This window comes from Chaetura pelagica, unplaced genomic scaffold (genome assembly GCF_000747805.2).
Source record: "Chaetura pelagica isolate M959 unplaced genomic scaffold, ChaPel_1.0 scaffold105, whole genome shotgun sequence".
NCBI classification, from domain to species: domain Eukaryota; kingdom Metazoa; phylum Chordata; class Aves; order Apodiformes; family Apodidae; genus Chaetura; species Chaetura pelagica.
The window spans coordinates 4,335,388-4,353,737 of NW_009953393.1; the positions used below are offsets into that span (position 1 = coordinate 4,335,388).

Below are 18,350 nucleotides of genomic sequence, written 5' to 3' on the forward strand. Positions count from 1 at the left end.
ACTTTATTCCCCGTTTCTCTCCCTCCTTACCCTCTGCAGCACAAGGGGACAGGGGATGGGGTTTAGAGTCAGTTCACAGGCTGGTGGTTCCTGCTGCTCCATCCTCCTCAGGAGGGAGGATTCCTTACAGTCCTTCCCTTCTTCCCCACAGGGTCCCTCTCATGGGAGAGAGACCTCCACGAACCTCTCAATGAGTCCTTCCCACAAGGTCCAGAGCTGCTCCAGCCTGGGCTTCCCACAGAGTCATGGCTGCGTTGGGGACAAACTCTCCTGGCACCAGGGTCTTCCAAAGCTGCACAGAGTCCACAGGCAGCAGGTTCTCTGGCCACAGAATCCAAGTCCAGTGGCCAAGTTCACCCCTCCTGGTGCCTTCAGGGAATGTTCCACCACGTTCCTCCACGATTGCAGGGGGACAGCTGCCATCTCACCATGGGTTGCAGGGAAACTTCTGCTTGGACACCTTCTTCTCCTTCCTCACCAACCACCAGCACCATTCCCCCTCACCATCACTGCTCTGCTCCTCCTGCACAAGTACTTCTCCGCTCAGGTGTTATCTCAGTTCTTTCATATGTTAATCACTGAGGGGCATCTATTGTCCCTCTAATGGCACCTTGGCTGGGTTTTGGGGCAGGTGGAGTTTCTCAGCTTCTTAATGGAGCCACCCCTGAAGCCTTTCCCCCTCTACCCAAAAACCCACCAAGCCAAACCAGAACAACTGTGTATGTAGAATTTCTGCATTAGAAACAATTTTTTCAGCAACTTGACCCAGTGAATTACCAGATATAGTTTCCAATCCGAAGTGGAACTAAAATGTGCCACTTACTTGGTATCAGAGATGTCCTTTTCAGCTCTTACACAGAAATTATGAAGAGGACAGCATCAAAATGACATACAGATAATCTCCACTGGCACCTGATAAGGGTTGTTATGTCTCTGTCACACAAGACAACCAGCGAACATCACCTTAAATGGGTCTGACTCAAGAGAGAGTCCAGATTTGGTATCACAGTACTCCACAAACAGCACCACACATTCTCCCAATATGCACCAGTTCTGCAGCATGTCTTTAAAATTCCTGAAAGGTCATCTACATGTCTGGACAATTCAGCTTGCTTTCACCCCCTGTACACAGGTAAAGTTATCCAAGGATAACTTGGATAACTATTCACCAGAAGAATTACAAAACAACTCAATCCACTCCATCCAAAGATGTTATGAGCAATGCCCTTTTGGGGCAGCTCACAATACTCCAGGAATTAATCATATTAAGATAAGAGCAAGATGGCTGTTGTAACACTTAAGTCTCTGGCACTCACTGTTCTTGGGATAAATTATAGTGAAAAAACTCCCAGCAGTGCCAGACATAAGAAAATGGATGAGTCCTAGGAGGAACATGTGCACAGAATCAAATAATTTTCTTCAGGTTGTCTTTAATCAATTTCTATACAATTTGCTTTTGGAAATTCCATGTCACATCACTCTTTTATGGAGGCCTAGTTCTTATTTCTTAATATATTTTGAAGTCCTGAGCCAACAATCATTGTTTTTCAGACTTCATATGATGAGGTCAGTAAAAAAATGTATCTAAAATTGTTTAACATATGTATAAAAGTCACCATTTATCATTGTCTTCTGGCAAAAAGACTTCTTAAACAATGTCAAAAGAATTTTAAAATAACAGCTTTTAGATAAAAATGGCTCAAACTACTGCAAAACATAAGAAAATGCCTTAAGAAAGGGATTTACTTCTCTTACTTTAAATTTCACTGAAATAAACTACTGGGTTCTGTCCAAATTCCTGCAGAACTTGCCAAATTTGTACCTGATTTTTTGTTTTAAAGCATCAGCTTTAGAGTGAGCCAGAACACTTTGTCTTACTCAGAGGAAGTCTACCATGAGTCTACTCCATCTGGCCAGTTTTTATTTATTTTTTTGCTCGCTGTTTTTGAAGGCAATTATAAAGAAAATGCACATTTCCAAAACTCAGAGAGCAATTATCCAATTTATCTTTGAAAAGCACAGATCACATATCCACTTCCATGTGTTCACTGCACAAAAGATAATTCTGACACATCTTCACTTCTCAAAATTCACAACTCAATAGTTGAGGTTGCCACACCTTCCCTCAACATTATCTGCTTTAAGAGTAACACAAACTTCTTTAGCAGCAAAGCATCTATATAAAATCCTGGAATCCAGTAACTGTCCCATTACTCCATAAGCATTATTTGAGCATTTGCCTTTAATATTTCACTTCTATTATCACACTTGTATATTCAAGAGCCATATGAGACAATCTCATAGAACAAAAACTGGACACCCCTGTGAAAATACATATTTGACCTAAATATACTGCACAAGCTTCTACTTAAATACCTAGTAGAGAATCCACAGAGAGCTCAAATGGCAAGGCATATTGGTACATCATATAGATAAGGTACCTGATAGGACCACTAAAGAAAAAAATAAAAATCTAGAATTAACATATGTGTGAAAGTAACCATTTATCATTCCCTACTGGCAATAAGACTTTTTTTAACTATGGGTATGGGTAAAGATGTAATATGATGTACCAAATCCAGAAAAACCAAAGCCATCTAGGCAAACTCTGAATGATATGCAGAACTTACCAAGGTTTGTTGTTATTGTAACTTTAAACTACCTTTATTCAAAAAGACATCTCCCTTCTCCCACATTTCAATATGGGCTGCCAAGATTATTTTTCTCCTTTACCACCCACCTGACCCAATGCTTCAACAAGCCAACATGCATAATACCATCCAGCTTCTTTTCATTCAAAGCAGCAAAACATTAGCTAGCTACCTTCTACCATAAGCACCCTGAGTTTCATCAGAATTGAGCTCTCTCTACACACTAATGTGGTATTTACTCGGACATGGATTTACCTGGAATTAAATTAATTCATTTAATGAAATTAATTAAAATTGCTTGACACTAGCTGCTGATGTTTAGCATAAAGCCACATCTCTTGTTGGAATGGAAAGTATTTAATCATCATAGGCAGGTTTGCATAAAGAACAAACTTGTGTTGACCTCAGAAAAACCATAGGCTGACCATATTTCATTAATATTTCAGAACATTCACCTTCAAAATACCCTTTTAACCACAGAAAGATCTTAAAGACCTCTCAACTCACTCAGAACCACAAAATGGTTTGTATAAGTAGGAACCTTTGAAGATCACCTAGTTCCAAACCCCCTGCTGTGGGCAGGGACATCTTTCACTAGCCCAGGTTGCTCCAAGCCCCATTCATCCTGGCCTGGAACATTTCCAGGGAGGGGGCATCCATAACTTCCCTGGATAATCTGTTCTAGTTTCTCAGGATGTTTATCAGGATTATCCTATTTCAAACAGAGGGTGATTTTTTTTTTCTGTAAAAGATGGGTCAAACTACATTTCACAGCCAAGAGGACAAAACAGGCATATATTGTTTGTCCTTTTAACTTAAGGCATCAAAAGCACACGCCTGAAGAAACAAGATTATTCAAACAGAAGCCAAGCCATGCTCTCAAAATAGCCACAAACTGAACTGAGCTCAGAGATCAAAGAATAAGTGCAGTAAGAATGTAACTATTAAAATGTACATGTCTACTGGAAACATTGTTAAATTGGATCTTAAAAATGTCAAACATGAAACACCTTATCCCCAAGGGATAATCCCTTATCCCCAAGGATCACAAAGAGAAAACTAAAGTGAGGATCAAGGAGACGAAAAGCAACAAAATACATGTTCATCATTTTTAAAAATTACACAAAGAACAGAAATGCAAACATGAAAAATGTGTTGTAAATTAAGAGGTACAAAAAGAAAACATGGAAATGCTTAGGGCTGAAATCACCCAGATGACAGAAGAACACAGAAGTTGTTCGGGGGCAGACAGGCGGGAGAGGGGAAAAGGCTGACAGCAGTAGGCTACTAAATTTGCTGATTCCGTTGGTCAAATACAATACAGAAAGAAGTTAGTATTGAAATAGTGGAATATCAGTGTCACTGAAGGAGCAAGAAGATAATTCAGGAACCTGTAGTTTTAAATGGACCTAGAAATGGAAACATTATTGCAATTATAGCTGTGAAAAAGAAAAGGATGTGGCAGCAGTTAAGATTACATCTCTTGAATAACAGCTTCAGCTGCAGAAGTACTTTTTTTTATTGGCATGAGAATGATAATTGTTCAGCACATGTAAGAACAGGAACTGAATGATGAGAAAAATCTATATTTAGGACACTAACAGCAAGCTGTAAATTGAACCCTACTTCTTCTGGAAATGTGAATGGAAAGATACCACCATTACCACTCATCCAAAAAGTGTAGTGTGCCTGCCTAGCAGAATTATTGAAAAAATAATAAGCACAAACAAGTCACTATGGTAATAAATACTACAGTGAGAACAGGCCAAAGGTTACACAAACCTACAGTCTGTCCTTGATAATAAAAGTAAACACAAAATTAAGTTGCCCATTGCACATTAGTCCTCAAGTTTCATAAAAATCACTTTGATTAGTTTTATATTACTACATTTGAAATTCCTTACTTCGACAGAAACCCTACACAAAGACAAACAGAGTAAAACTAGTACAGAACAGGAGTACTAGCTGTCACAACAGGTTTCTCCAAGTGATGGAAACACTCCAAAATCACAGAAAGTCAAAAAGAAAAATACCTATTAAAATAGATAGCTAGCACCAGCTATCCTTCAGACTTAAGAAATAAGCCCGAAAAATCATGTGTCATTGGAGCAATGACTACAAGACATTTGTGTGTCCAATGCTCTGTTTCCACCTGTCACACACTTTCTATTTGGAAAAAATTGTCAGTACATGCATTTCCATTAACAAGGAGCCAAATTCTTCCCTGCCAAAATTCACTGTTCTAAACAGATGTTGCTTTTCTCCACAGCTAGTGGCACAAGGTACTTTTAACATATTAAAGCCCTTCACAATAATTACTACAGTAAAGCAAGGAACTAAATAGGTCGAATACTAAAGTAATTAAAAAATCAAGTTATTGCTTCAAAGATACAAATCAGAAAAACCACAAAAACCCCACAACACAACCCTCAACCAAAACCCAAACATATGCAAACATGCACTGTAGGTTAATACATTTGAAGCTGAATTGCTCTTCTTTTGGGCTTTTATGAATTTTCCTTCTAAAGATGCAGAGGTTCTATGTTTTATGTAAGTATTAGTTTTATATGCAAACTAATTTTATTAACTTGTCAGTTAAAAAATATGGTATTAATGGTCAAAGCACACACAATTCAAATATATATATATAGTACAAGAAGTGTTTACCTTAAGTTTGAATTCAAGCTGTGGTAGAACAGAAAGCAAGAGGTGACTGTCAATATTGTATAACTCCAAAATCAAGTCAAACACGTGCTCCGACAGGTCACTAATTGATGTTTTACCAAGCATGAGGACCTGATTGAAGAACTAGAAAATAAAAAGAGTATACATCAATAACAAGAGTAAATATACACCCTTCTAAATTCTATGCCTGTCTACCACCTAAATTCACCTTTTCATTTCACCACTATTAAAAAAAAAAAGGGGAGGGGAAGAGAGGAGGAAAGGAGGTTCACATAGATTATTTCCATAGTAAAAATCCTGAATTATCGTTGTGTTGTATTTGGTATTACACTTAAACACTGATGTCTTATTTACCACAGCAAGACTACAACTAATTTAAGAAGCACAACTTCGGAGGAGCTCCAGTGCATCAGATCTTCTTATAAGGTGACGTATTTACAGTCAATTCATTTTTGAGAACAATAACTTTAAAAGTATTCTAACATTTAGTCAAAAACAGGCTGAAACAACTGACTTGTTACTGCAGTATACAGCTGACAGGTTAAGGAACCATAAGCAAAACCACAGGAATTAATAAGCGACAGTTCCAAAATTCATATTTGCAAGCAGCACAATGCACCTGGTAAAGCAATTATTCTTGCTTCGTAAAATTTACAAGTTTGAGGGAAACTTAATATTTCTCATTAAATAAAATATTTTCTAATATCAAATATTAATTCCACACTACTTTCAACTATATTCTCTCATAACAGATTAGTAAGTAGTAAATAATAGGAGCATATTACCCCCTACTTCTAAGAGCTGGGAGGGAGGAGACATAATTTGGAAGATTTTTCTTCTCTTTGGGTTTAAACAATACACAAGTGGGACCAAACAAATTAATACTACTTCCATCTGCCACTAAGGCAACAGAATACACTTAACTGCTAGTTCAGTTTCCTAATATCACCAGCCTCTGTAGTTGACAAGGTTAATCATATCAGTAAAGAAATTACATTTATGAAAACTATCAACTTTTTGAGGTTTAAAAAAGTGAACCCCAACAAGTAATACAATAGAAAAAGTAAAAAGTTTCTAGTAATATTGACTAGAAAATAAGAGACAGGCATTTTTCATTAGAAGTTAAAGACTCCATACTGCTTTGCAGAAAAGTTTTCCTTTTCTGGATACAGAATTGCCTAGAACATATATTCTCCTGATTAGGCAGCTAACTCCCACTGTGTCTTTAATATATTTTAAGAAAGAAAATAACTTTCAAAGCAAAGAAACCAGACAGCATAATATCTCTCGCTTGTGGGAAACCAAGAACAGAAGACCGCATGTACATTTTTTCCATAAGAGGAAAATTTGTATTGTACAGACTTCCTTAAAACCCAGTAAATGTTGCCCAGTTTGTAAACTAGCCTTACAAATGAACATTAAAAACATGTTCCCATGTAGCAATACTTTTCCAAACAGCAAGCTTGACTAAGAGGATTACAGTAAGAGTTTTCACTGAAGTTGTTGTTAAATCTTGGAAGGTACCCACTTTCCAAGTACCAACAGTGTTACAAGTCTGAAGGTAACAAAAATAATTGAAAATTTTCTATTGTTTTCAAGCTTTTGAGATTTTGGATAGCTGCCATGATACCCATTAAATCCTCAACTACTGTTAAAAAAAAAAGTGTAAGGTTTTTTCTCCTATTGTGCAACATAATTTAGAACATACTCCTGTCTGATCTTCATTTCCTCTTATCCCTCTTCTCTTGCAATGCCTATGATGTCTACACTTAACTTGGCTATAACCCTCAATCCACTCACTGGTTTTAGTCCTTACTGTCTACTCTTAGATTCTGTTTCCTCTTCTTTTTTTGTGACAACAACATTAAAATTCTGCTCTATCTTCACTTCTCCTAGCTTCTAAATAATCTCATCACTTCACTAAGAAAAAAAGAATTTTGCAACAGGAACAATGTGTTCATACATTTTTTATCAGAACAATTCATATAAGCACATCTAGTCTTCTGACCACATTAAGGATAGAAGTGCAAGGTGTCCTAAGAGAGTAGAAGGTAAACTATCCATTGCATTTCAGAAATAAAAATCGTTATGGGGTTAGGAGTTTCTATATGGTCAAGAACTGGATGCAAAGGGACAGGATACACAGTGCTTCATTACTATAACTATCAAGGAACAATTGAGCATTTGCAAAAAGTTATTTTACAGTCTTATGTAGCTATATGCAATTAACTCTTTTTAGAACACAGCTCAGTTAAAACATGCATTGATTTCCATATCTGTTTGGTGTCTTCACTTACATTAGTAATGTATGGTTCAATTGCTTGTGCTGTCCGCTTTAGTAAAGCCTTTGCCAAGTCATAGGCTTGCTTATTTAAATTCTGAGGGGAAAAAAAAAAAAACAAACAAAAAAAAATGTAAGCACATTCATTAATCTTAGAAGTAAATATGAGAATTTACAGCTAGCACATCCTGGCAAATGCATTAAAGAAATAGCCTGTTCTTTTTACCCTTTCAGTAGTGTGGATAATATGGTAAAAACAAACCTAGTCCAACCAAAACTTTGTAGTCTCCGCTGATACTACAGCAAAAAAACCTTTCCTGGCAAATCAGGACTTACTTTTAAATTGTCCATCTATGCATGGCACACAGTGAAGTCAGTTCCTCTATTTTACTGCTGCTCCTTATCAGCTTCCCAAAAAAAATAGTACAGAGGCAACACTGAGGCATTTACAGTCACTAAAGAAGCACATCTCTGAACAGGACTGTGATAGAAAGTACAATTCTGTCCTTGCATCAGGCAGCCACCTGTGAACCACCATCACGGCCTCTGCCTCTCACAAGTATCTCCCAAAGATACTCAGTCTTTCTGACTGAGACAGCAAAAGAAACTGAAACAAACCAAAACACCTGAATGTTTCTGTGAGCAAAAAAGGGTGAAGAATAGAAACTAATGGAACTGCAATATAAAAAACATAATGAAAACTCATCACTCACAACATTCCTACACTTCCATTCATTTAATTTGGTTATTGATCTGTAATTGTTTCCTTCCTTTCCCAGTGTGCATTTTCCAGCCTCAAGTTGCTATGTTCTTTATTCACCTTTTACATAACAAGTAATTTTCAAAATTTTTATTAATTTTATTAATTTTACCCCTTGTGGTATCCACTGCAGACTTGATTAACTCATAGAAGAATGAAAAAAAGTCTCCAACAGCAAAAAATATAGTCTTTTTATTAGTCTCTGTAAAAATATAGCTTGCCCAATTTTGACTCATCTTTGCAATTCAAAAACACCCATCACATTCCACTTACAAGACAAGAGTATATAAGGGAAATTTGTGGTCGTTGCTTTGGGGTTTTTTATATACACCTCATTCATAAAAGGAAAAAAACCCTTCCTTTTATCATAATGAAAAGCAAACACAGGATGCAATCCCACAGCCAGCATCTTTTTTTTGCCAACATATGCTTGGTCCTTTGTAGCTATCCAAATGAAAAACATAAGATTTGCAAAGAGATGGAGAGTATTGTCCAGAATTTCAAAAACTGTGTAAAAGTATAGGCTTCTAGATAGCGGTGAAAACAGATTTATTTTTCTGTTGGTATTAAACAAAATTATTTGACTTGCCTACTGATAGAATTAAGTTAGGCAACTGAAGTCAAAAGTCTATGAAGATTAATGCCTGCTGCTTCTATTTTAGTCAGAGCCACTGTATCACAGTGGCCACAGTGATAGCCACTATCACTGTAGAAAGTGATAAAAATCCCAAGTCTGGGAAGATACTCAGATGCTTACACAAGATGCTAACATCCTTGTAATTTCCTCTTTCCTTATCTAATCAAGATACTAGGATCAGTGTTAGCAGTGTTTTTACAAAATGGTACAGCTGTTCCATGCCCCAGAAAAGAGAAGGTTCTGCATGCTAGATAGTTCTTTATGGCTAACACACACAGCCAGAGACACAAAGAAAGCATTTTCACCAGTGTGTTTGTTTTCTGATACTTAGATAGAGTTCTGACTATTCAGGAAGTAAAAGGCACAAATTCCTGAACAAGAAATTTATACTTGCTCTGATCCTTCTTGACTTCCTCAGGTCGCCTCCACCAAAACAAAGAAAACTGCTTTCTCCCTGGTAAGACTGAACTTTAGATCATGAGTGAGACCCAATCTAAATACAAAACAAGTCTGAACAACACAGCAGAGTTCCAAAAGGCAGATTGTTTTGATTCACGCTAACTGCAGTTTCAGCTTGTCTGTTTCACACAGCAGTTCATTTTTAAAAAGCTGCCATAACTATTACAGGAGCTTGACCCATACAAATGGATGGGCCTGGATGCCATCCAACCTAGGGTGTTGAGAGAGCTGGCTGATGTTGTTGCTAAACTGCTTTTCACAATCTTTGAGAAGTCAACAGAGATCAGGAGACATCCCTGAGGACTGGAGGAAGGCTAAAGTCACCTGGATCTATAACAGGGGTCCAAAGGAGGACCCAGATAATTACAGACACATTAGTCTCACTTCAGTCCCTGGGAAAGTCATGCAGCAAATCCTCCTGGGGACTGTCACATGTCAATTGAAGCATGCGATTGGGAAAAGCTAACACAGATTTGCCAGCTGTAAATTGTGCTTGACACACCTGATCGCCTTCTATGACAAAGTCACCCGCTCAGTTGATACAGGGTGAGCAGTGGACATCATCTACCTGGATTTCTCCAAGGCTTTTTATACAGTCTCACACAGCCTTCTCCTGGAGAAACTGACGCGCTACGGCCTTGACAAGTGGCCTGTGTGGGGGGTGGGGAACTGGCTGACAGACCATACCCAGAGTGTGACAGTAAATAGTTCCTCCTCAGAATGGCAACCAGCCACAAGTGGGGTCCCCCAGGGATTGATATTGGGCCCAGTGCTGTTTAACATCTTCATAAGTGACCTGGAAGTTTGCTGACAGCACCAACATGAGTGGAGAGGTTGACACTCCAGAAGGAAGAGCCACCCTTGGACAGACTGGAGTGGGCTAGCAGGAACCTTCTGAAGTTCAATGGGGAGAAGCGTAGGGTCTTGCACCTGGGAACACATAACCCAGGAGTGCAGTTCAGGCTGGGATCCTCCTGGCTGGAGAGCAGCCTGTGGAAAGGGACCTGGGGATCTTGGTGCCTATCAGGCTCAACATGAGTGAGCAGTGTGCTGCAGCAGCCAGGAAAGCCAACGGGATGCTGGGCTGCATCAACAAGGGCATCACCAGCAGAGATAAAGAAGTCATCATCCCACTCCACATGGCACTCGTCAGACCACACTTGGAGTATTGCGTTCAGTTTTGATCCCCACTCTATAAAAAGGATGCGGACAGGCTGGAGAGGGTCCAGAGAAGGGCCACAAGGATGGCTGGAGGACTGTAGGACCTGACATATCAGAAGAGGCTGAGAACACTGGGTTTGTTCAGCCTTGAGAGAAGAAGGCTTCAGGGAGACCTTATTGCAATGTTCCAGTATTTAAAAGGTGGCTACCAAGAAGATGGAGACTCCCTATTTACAAGGAGTCACATGGAAAAGACAAGGGGTAATAGGCACAAGTTGCTCCTGGGGAGATCCTGATTGAATACAAGAGGTACATTTTTCACCATGAGGACAGTCAAACAGACTCCCAAGGGAAGTGGTAGATTCCCCCACACTGGGTAGTTTCAGGTCTCAGCTTGACAGGGTGCTGAGTCATCTTATATAAAGCAACAGTAATACCTAGAAAGGTTGGATCAGATGATCCTTGTGGTCCCTTCCGACCTGGCACTCTATGATTCATAATTGATCTACACAATGAATAATAACTACAGTGTAAAAAATTAAATTTTTGCACAGAACCTTAAGTAAGTCTGAAGCCCTCAAATGTTTGGATGTTATGAAAGTAAGAACACTAGTCTTAAAAGCACAGGTGAAAGTGTTCTTCTCCCTTTTCCAGCTTCATGATAGAAGCAGAAAAGAGAAAAAGCAGCACTGCCTTAGTAGAAACAAAAACAGAAGCAACCCAAGCCATTACCAAATAGGTTCAAACATCTTTTATGAAATCTCAAATGTATTTTTCTGACTGATTTAATAGACTCAGAGATTTCAAACTTTGCCTGAAAGAGAAATTTTGTAAGGATAAGAGCCAATTTAACAATTTTTTTCTGTGTTTATCCAAACTTTTCTGTCTTTATCTTCTCTTCAATCTTTCAATAACATTTAGAAAATATTGTACATAGAATCATAGAACTATTTAGGTTGGAAAAGACCCTTGGGATCACCAAGTCCAACCATCATCCCTACTCTGCAAAGTTCTCCCCTAAACTATATCCACCAACACCACATCCAAATGACCTTTAAACACATCCAGGGATGGTGACTCAACCACCTCCCTGGGCAGCCTATTCCAGTGTCTCACCACTCCATCTTAACCAGGATACCTCTGAAAGCACTCAGTGGTGACTCTGTCAACTAAGACATCAGCAGGGAACACTGAATCAAGTAATCATTAGTAATTGCTGCATTTTGAAGGAAAAAGCAGAAGTAGTGATTTATAAGAACAAATAAAAAAAAACCCTGAATTCCAGGATTTCACAGGCAGACCTTTTCCCAAAAGAATTTTTAAAAAAAATCCTGTTTTTTTCAGAAAAAAAAATGTTGAGAGGAGAAATTTTTTAAAAAAGTGTTTCAAAGGCCTTCAACAATAATATTTTAAGACATATCTTTGTGAACTGTAAGTTCTCTCCTTTGTCTCAATTCCTACCATGATTTTTTGAGTATACATTGCCAGCATTTCAAGCTTCTGACACTTCTGGAAGACATTAAGAGTTTTGCCAGCTGATTTTTCCTACATTCTCTAGAAATGTTTGACAAACTTCTACTGCAGACACAAGAAGCAGTGGCAACCTCTCTGAAAGCATGGCACAGGCAGTTTTGGGTAAATAAAGACAATGCTCTCCAGGACAGTTTGCCACAGAGCCAAAAGCCAGTTATACTGCTGCAGTGGGATCGGCAGTGATGGGAATGCACACATATTGATTTTTTTTCCAGTTGCCTCTCAATGTCCAATTTAACACATCTCAAAGAAATTGAGTAAAATATTTTGTACTCATTTTTCAGAAGAGAAAAACATCAACAGGAAAACAAATGTCCTGTATTTTTTCTTCAAAAAGGATGACTGGCAAGCATCAATCCAGTCCTCCACTTAACAACTTTACTCCTAAAGTCAAACGTTAAGTCTGTATCTAGAGTAAATATTATTTAAAAACCCATATATTTTAACATATAGTTTTCTTGGCATTTGAAAAGAATCTTCAGTTTTCTTCTTATTATCAGTTTGTAGCAGAATTTGTAACCAAGAACACTTGACAAAATGGTTTTAACAGATTCTCTAGTTCTGCTGGGGGAGAGAAATAGGTTTTTAAGGACGGCCGACAAAGATAAAGCTCAGCTCCAGTGTTGCCAAGATAGATAACACTAATTATTAAGCAAATTCCTAGTAGACACAGTTAGGAATTTAATTGTCAATACCACTTTTTCAAAAAGGTAAGCATGTAAAGCATGTGGGATATGCAATGTGCAACCCCCTGCAGTACTCCTGAGGATGTAAATGGAAAACTCTGGCAAACACTCAAAGAAAGAAAATAAAATTTGCCTTCTAACACACTGTACAAACAAAATTTCTTACAGGTGCTGCCATCAATGTTTTATAATTAAAAAGAGAATGGAAAACTTAATTTTTCTTGTCTTTTCATATTGAATAATTCTCCCTTCCTTCTGGTCTTTTCTGGGTTTAGTTCACTATTTTATTCCCTTTTAACATAATCCTATCAAAATAATTTCAGTAGAGTCCAAAAAAAAGAGAAACCACCAAAGGATAAAAAAAGTAACTAAACATCAAAGAAATTAAGAGCTGAGCACATGTTCAGATAAGTTTACTGTTTTACTGAATTATCTGATCTGTGCTGTACTAATCAAGCCTGTGCCTGTTCTGTGATACTGGCCTCAGCCAACTCCATTCAGGTTTGCATCAATATGGCTTTTATTCTGGCCAAGTGAGATGGATGGCCAACTCAAGTGAACTAGCCCTGCTTAGACTACTTCAATGATTACTAATTATGGTAGACAGACTTTTGGTACTACATCGTGTCCCCAGCTATATGCTCCTTATGCCCGAGGTTTTTGCAGCCAGGGTGCTCAGAACTACTGACTGTATCTGGTGTTCCCCTTAGGAAAAATATTGGCCTTGATTTTAAGAGGTAACAGCATTGAATTAACCTTTGGTCAATTGTTCAACTAGTTAGTACAACTCTTAAAAACATAAATTCTCACATCAATCTAATTTCAGCCACTGGACCTTAGCATCCAGGATCCAAAACTAAAGGCGTTGTTTCAACCTTTTTGCTCCCCACACACACAGACTGCTCCTTTGATAAAGTCTTCAACATAACATAATCAATATAACATAACATAATCGATAACTATTGATACACCAAAATTCATAACTGGTTCTATCAGTATTTTCTAGAACACAGTCATTCAGTTCACAAGGGCACTGCACATTCTCTTACATACACAATCTTACTTTTGGCTGTATTAAAAAACTTTGCCTATGTCACTTGCTACAGACACAGTTGTGGTATCTGCAACAATCTCTCAATCTGATCATTTTTGAACCTGAGCTAATAACAAATCTGTGTTCCTTCTACTTCATCAAAATACTCTTTTGGTCCCCTGGAAATCTGGATAGATAAGGATTCCCTACTCACCATTACATCAACACTTGCTCTTTTGCCATTTTTGGTGGCCAATCTGATTTTTCTATTTCCTTTTTCCACAGCCAGTGCAGCTTAATGGCTAGGTCAGCTAAGACACAGCTCTTCTTTATGGCAGACCTTATCCTTAACCCTTTCATAGCTTTGTGCTCAATGGATATGAGAGCAAAAATTCTCACTCTTAATTCACTACATTTTTCCAACATTACATTAGTAATTTAACCACTTTCAGAGGCTATTATGCAAGCTCAAAAACTTTCAGTAAACAATATAGGAAGACATTGAGATTAAATAGAAAAATACTTTTTTCTTTTTTCTATTCATAAGAAAAGGTTAAAAGAATTAAAACAAAGGTAAAAGTACTCAAAATTTGGTCTAAATCTATGGAACTATTTTAATTAGAAAGCAAGCTATAAACTTGCATCCTATCCAGTGAGCCAGTTTGATTAAAACAGAAGCAGAAGAAATGCCAAACCCTATGTACCTTATCCTACAAAAATATTCAGTCAATAACTATAAATCCACTATAAAAAAGAACTGTTTCAGTGCTATAGACAACCTAACAATATGCAAATTCTTCAATTAAAAATCAGTTTATTAAACAGGAATCATACAAACAGTACAGTCAAATCAAGTTGAACACAGGTGACACAATGAAACAACAGATGCCTAACAACTGAGACAATACAAACTAAAGCATTTTACAGTCTTCCTTTTGTTTCATGTATTCCAAGACTTAACTTTGTAAATCTGAGTTTTAGCCACAAACATTTCAGTCTGGTCCTGGCACAAAAGTAATACACTCTTGGAAGGACAAAGCTAAAACATTTCCAGTGGAAAGAAAAAAGAAAAGTGATTACATATACTGAACATATAGTCTTGCACTGTCAATGGAAAAATAATTTGTGTGCTGTTTATTTACTGAAATTGATGGTTTATGGTAAGTCATACCATGTTGTATCACTTACTATACTCTTCAGGCAGCACCTTCTGAAAGTTTACTGTTTCTTCAGAGTAACCCACAACCCTCCCCTAACCACCCCTGAAACAACACAAAAAAAAAAAACCAAACCACAGCTGCAAAAATCTCTCCGTTAATACCCCCTTTACCTTACTGTAGTTTCTAAGAAGCTCAAGTATATTAGCACTTTCCTGAACGCACACAAAACAACCCTAAACCTGCCAGAACAGTTCAGAATCCAGCTAAGGACACATTTCCTAGATAATTTCCCAGAATCTTTGTCAAACACAACTTACAAGTTTTCTTCTACACTGTAGCCCAAGAGATGCCAGTAGGACCCAGGCAGTTTGCTAAACAAAGAAGTCAGAATTCCTTGCTTTTTAAACACTTCAGTGTCACAACACATGCAAAGTTTTAAATTTTTCCTCAGCTCATTTGGAGGACTTTTTTTTGGACAGAACATTATTAATCAAAGACACCCAGCACCACATGGGCTCTTCAGGAAGCACCATTTTTAAACATGGCTAGTTCTATGGCTGCATCAAAAACACACCAACGAGCTTTCAGTAACACCAAGTCAATATTTCTGATATGTAACAGAGCCAACTACAATCTGCAGACAACAACCCTTTTCCCCCTCTCCTACTTTGGGTAACACAGAAGTTTCAATTGTTGATATAGCATCACACTAATTAATATAAAAAATATATATCCTTTAGAAAGTGTTTAAGTTCTACTTGTATTGACCACATATAAAAAATCCTGTGTAAATGAATTACACTAAAGCTTTAGATTACTATGACTGCTGATACTTTGGTTTATGGCAAGTATATCAAAGCAATGAAGTGCTACTGAATTTTCTGGGTATTAAAAACTATTTGTCTGCTAAAAAAAAATACAGATAATAGGAACACATTTGCTACAGCTATTCTGTAAATGAAATCTAAATATCTTAATACATACATCCAACAAATCACAATAACAAAAAAAAATTTAAGCTACTATGAAGTCTTACCTTATGTGCTGGCACTAGATTAACTAACACTGTATCCAAAAGTTCCTGTGACACAGTATCTCCCTCACAAATGATAGAGCTCATTAGATCAACCATGTGCATATGTACTTTTTGGTTATGACCATTGCTGCAATTAAAAAACAAGAATTTTTAGTGTACTATTAATATAAAGTACAACTTCCATTCAGAATACTCCCTAAGGTGATGCCAAAGAACAAGCAATATAATAATTAAATTACAAGTTTTTGTAGAAGTCAAAATACTTAAATTTCTCAGCTGCATATACGGCTTCCCAGTGCTCTTGAATCTCATGCTCTCTTCATTTACTACTGTAGTAAGAGAGTAAGGAAACTGTATCTGTCCCTACCATGAAGAGACAGTGTATTAGAACATCTCTCTACTCAAAACTGGTGAGACTTTCATGGGGAGTGCTGTGCTCAGTTCTGAGCTTCCCAGCACATGAGACACATGGGCATCCTGCAGTCATTCCAACAAAGGGCCATAAAGATGACTATGGGACTGGAGCAGCTCTCACACAAGGAGAAGCTATGAGAGGCGATACCTTTTTTTTGGCTCAAGAGGAGATGGCTTAGGGAGGAACTTATTGTGCTTAAATACCTGATGCTGGGAGTAAAGACAGAGCCAGACTCTTCTCAGTAGTGTCCAGTGACAGAACAAGAGGCAATGGGCACAAGGGGAAATACAGGACATAGCATTTAAATATGAGAGAAACATTTAATAACAGGGTGATTGAGCACTAGAAGGTTGCCCAGACAGCCCTGGAGTCTCCATCCTTGGAGATGTCCAGTGCCCAAAACCCAACTGGCTACAGCCCTGAGAAATCTGCTTTAGCTGATCCTGGTTTAAGCAAGGGATGCCAACTAGACAATCTCTAACAGTACCTTCCCATGTCCCCTATTTGCTACTCATGCTTTTATAGCAACAATCCTCCAAAGTCCTCAGAATTGTGTATTGCACCATTTGCTTTCTATTTCAATAACAGCATAAAATAAATGAAATCAAAGAAAAAGTGAGTTTCTTAGAAAAAAATAATTTGCAGTGTGCCTTCTTTAATTAAAATGGGCAAAACCGACAGCTTGTTTCATTTATACTGATACCTTTAGCTAGACTGAACTACAAAACTAAGCTCATTAATGCTAAAAGCCACAGGACAGACTGACCACTTAGGTTAGAAACATCTGATCTCAACCATTCAATAAAACATTATAATTGGGTGTGACACTACTTACTTTATTACTGAAAACAGTGTTCTGTATAACTGTGTAAAAATCTCATTGCTGTCTTCTAATTCAAAGCATATGTTATAAGATTTGACCCAAGCAATGTTCTGTGTTGGACAAGAAAAAAATAAAAGGAATAGTTAATACAAGATTAAGTTGAAAAATTACATTTAAGAGTAATTATGAAGTTATGAAGCTTACCTCAAGCAAGTAAAAATATCGATTAAACTGGGGGCTTTTTGTGTCTTCCAAACCCTTAAGTTGCCTTGTTATGAACATAAATATATCCTGAAAAGAAAGAAGAGAGAGTTATTTAAACAACTGCAGTAGAACTCTCAAAATTTAAACTATTGTCTTCTAAACCTACTAGTAATATTAATCACTACAAAATCTGCAGCAATGACACACTATCTCACTGTTCAAAAGAAGATTATCTCCAAAACATCGCAGAGAATGTCAAGGAATAATTTTTAAATGCTTCATGTTTTTTAAAGTGTTGAAAAAGTAACCTTTTTCTATAGTAGCAACACCCTTTATTTTCCAAAGAAAAACATTCCACTTGAAAAAAACAGAGCTGCAACTGGCTGATACGCTGTAGAAGTCGAACAATTATTCAGAACAATGCATTTTACATTTTCACTTTATATTGCAATAGGTTTCAACAGGAGAAGGAGAAAAAAAACAACAATAGGCAACTGCAGCTTTACCAAGAGTATTATTATTTGTTTACACTGTACTGTTCGTGCATTACACTAGTGATGCAGACCACATCTCTTGGAAAAACTAATACACCAAGTTTCTCCTGATTCCTTCATCAACTTACAGTACCAGAAGACTTATTCAGAAAAAGTCCTGCACAGAATCAACTCAAGCAGATTACAGGGAACAAACAGTCAATTATCAACAGAACAGAGACACACTGGAAGGTGTTTTTTTAAGATGTTTTTAACATTTAGATAATTAACAGCTGAAAATTCATAACTACTATATTAAAACAAAATATTCAGAAATTCATATCAATAGAAAG

At 37.4% G+C, this 18,350-nt stretch overlaps 1 protein-coding gene across 3 annotated transcripts in view; it reads right to left on the bottom strand.

Annotated features, from left to right (window-relative positions):
- PDS5B (PDS5, regulator of cohesion maintenance, homolog B (S. cerevisiae)) overlaps window positions 1–18,350 on the bottom strand; it is a 91,869-nt gene that overhangs the window by 67,490 nt on the left and 6,029 nt on the right. For all 3 annotated transcript variants that reach the window (XM_009998347.1, XM_009998348.1, XM_009998345.1), the window contains exons 3-7: window positions 17,525–17,611; window positions 17,333–17,430; window positions 16,083–16,209; window positions 7,634–7,714; window positions 5,319–5,459 (exon numbers count right to left, since the gene is read on the bottom strand). In XM_009998347.1, coding sequence (XP_009996649.1) covers window positions 5,319–5,459; window positions 7,634–7,714; window positions 16,083–16,209; window positions 17,333–17,430; window positions 17,525–17,611 — 534 coding nt within the window. The remainder of the gene's footprint in view (window positions 1–5,318; window positions 5,460–7,633; window positions 7,715–16,082; window positions 16,210–17,332; window positions 17,431–17,524; window positions 17,612–18,350) is intronic.